The following is a 2,213-nucleotide window of genomic DNA, read 5'->3' as shown; positions in this document are numbered from 1 at the left end:
AGACAGAGAGAGGCCTCGAGGAAGTTCGATCCACTCCACAGCCCACGCGGGGTCCGATGCCACTGAGGGGTGGGGGAAAGGCTTTCAGCTGGGCTCCTACTTCTGCCGAGATCCCCACTTTCATCGGGTGTTTCCCTTATCATTTCTCCGTACCCCATCCCCCAGCCCCTAGAACCTGAGCATTCACCTGGTGCTCTCCACAAGCCTGAAAGCCCCTATCCTCACAGCACTGACCTTCAGGCCTCTGGGGCCATTTTGTGGCAGACACTCCCCACCATCTTCCTCAAGATATATTCTATCAAAACCCTAGGTATGAAACCTCAACTTTGATAAGTTCCAAACCTTCTCAGGTTTCTCAACCTACCCATTCCTCTTGGAAAACACACCACATTCTTCCACCAACATCACCCCCTCTCCCCACCACCAACTTGGACCCTTTACAAGCTCACTATGGTTCTTTCCTCTGGCCAGCCTCAGCTTGTGCGCAGCTCTTCACTCTTCTTTTCTGACAAACCTGTGATTTTTCTGACTTTCGTCCCAGTCCCCTAAGGCTTTTTCCTGATGCCCTGTCTGGCCCCAGCCTGTCTGTTCCTATCTCAGCCTGGTTCCCAATAGCTACCCAGAGTAATTTTCCTCTTGCCACCTGAGCATCCTACTCCTCAGCTTCCCATCACCTCCCAAATCACATCTATGTCCCTGGCCTCACCTCTTCGACTTGTCTGACAAGTCCATCGTCCTCCGGGCCCTTCACGCTGCCACAGAAACATTTTGCCCAGCACAGAAATCATAGGCATGCTGGCTGTGTTGATGCAGAGAACCAAAAGCCCAGAACCGCTCCAGGCTCAGCTCCCAGTTCTATTCCTATTTTGGCTCCGGATGCTGAGCCAGTCCCCTCCCCACTTGGAACCTGTGCCTAGTCACAGAAGGAGAACACTCTGCCTCATGGCTTTGAGGAGGTGGGAGTGCCTGGGCCCAGCTGAGCTCTCTGGAGCTCAGGAGCTGAGGCCCATCCCCTAGACAGTGCCAACAGGCAATTGTACATCACAACTGACCTTTAGCTGGAGCAGCCGTCTCTGTCCCTGAGCCTCAGCCAGCTGGTGGTCCCCAGAAACGCTACCAACCAGAAGGAAGACACAAGGTTACAGGCCAGCCCTGGCCCCCAGCTGGTACCTAATCAGGGCTCTCGAGGCCAGTCATGGGGTCAGCCAAACTCTCCTGACTGCAGGAGGGAATGACTTCCTGAACGCCAAGCCTTAGCAGGGCCAGAGGGATCAGAGCAGCCTGCTGCTTCTCAGCTTCAAAAGTCATGAGATTAATTTAAGACTACAAATCCTAGAATTCCTCATGGGAACCCCAGTCAAATACATGTCTCAGCTAGAGTCTTCAGTCCCAAAGAACCTCAAGTAACACCCACACTAAGGCCTCTGTGCCTGACCGCCTGCCCTAAAAGCCCAGGACTCATTCCAAACCCAACCCTACACACGTCACAAGTTACTGCCTGGCTTTAGGCCTGGGGAAATCCATGACACGGGAGTAAAGTAGGCTGGCCTACCTCAGACACTAAACTAAGGCCAGGCCCCAGTGTGCACCACAATCTATGGGAACCAAGGCCCAGGCAGTGGTCAGCAGTTGTGGAAAGGATGCCCCGACAGCCTCCCTCTGGGCTCCTGTTTCCCTCCACAGGGCAGAGTGAGTTCTGTTTTTGTTGGGAGTGGGGTCAGGGGACTAAAACAGTTTTTTACAGATGAGAGGTGATCAGGTGTTCACAGGTGCCCCCAAATGAGGCTGCAGTCCCCTTCATCAACCTACGGAGTCTTAAGTGGGTAATAAGTTTGGTCAAAAACTCCATGGTAGGATGCTTGGCCAGCGTCTGCAGGCTACCTCCTGAAGGGGGTTGGGACACAGCTAGGAGAAGACAGGTTCCCAGCATAGGGCCACTCCCAGGACAGTGAGAGGAGAGGTGTAGGCAGAGGGGGAGGTGACTGTGAGTGAGCATGCAAGGTCAGTCGCCACGAGCTGGAGAGGGTTGAGCAGCCCTTCTCTAGGCTGTGCGCCTCCTGCCACCCTCAGCGGTGGGGATGCAAGAGGAAAGACCACGAGTCCACCCTGCAGAGCCCAGAGGCAGTAGCAGGCCTTAGGAGCGAGCATGAATCGGTTTACCCCCCTCCCGGCTCGGCCCGCTCCTTCCTCCTGCCGGGCCCGCCTCCCCAGTG

At 55.1% G+C, this 2,213-nt stretch overlaps 1 protein-coding gene across 2 annotated transcripts in view; it reads right to left on the bottom strand.

Annotated features, from left to right (window-relative positions):
• FAM131A (family with sequence similarity 131, member A) overlaps positions 1–2,213 on the bottom strand; it is an 8,995-nt gene that overhangs the window by 6,422 nt on the left and 360 nt on the right. Inside the window, exons 1-2 of one of the 2 annotated variants that reach the window (XM_010855703.1) lie at positions 707–1,040; positions 2–62 (exon numbers count right to left, since the gene is read on the bottom strand). The exons of the other annotated variant lie outside the window; for it this stretch is intronic. Of the exons in view, the coding sequence (XP_010854005.1) occupies positions 2–62; positions 707–794 (149 nt within the window). The 5' untranslated portion in view covers positions 795–1,040. Of the gene's footprint in view, position 1; positions 63–706; positions 1,041–2,213 lie in introns of those variants that run through there. 2 annotated transcript variants of the gene reach the window in all.

This window comes from Bison bison, unplaced genomic scaffold (genome assembly GCF_000754665.1).
Source record: "Bison bison bison isolate TAMUID 2011002044 unplaced genomic scaffold, Bison_UMD1.0 scf7180017864367, whole genome shotgun sequence".
NCBI lineage: Eukaryota > Metazoa > Chordata > Mammalia > Artiodactyla > Bovidae > Bison > Bison bison.
This window is presented reverse-complemented; position numbering and strand designations above follow the sequence as displayed.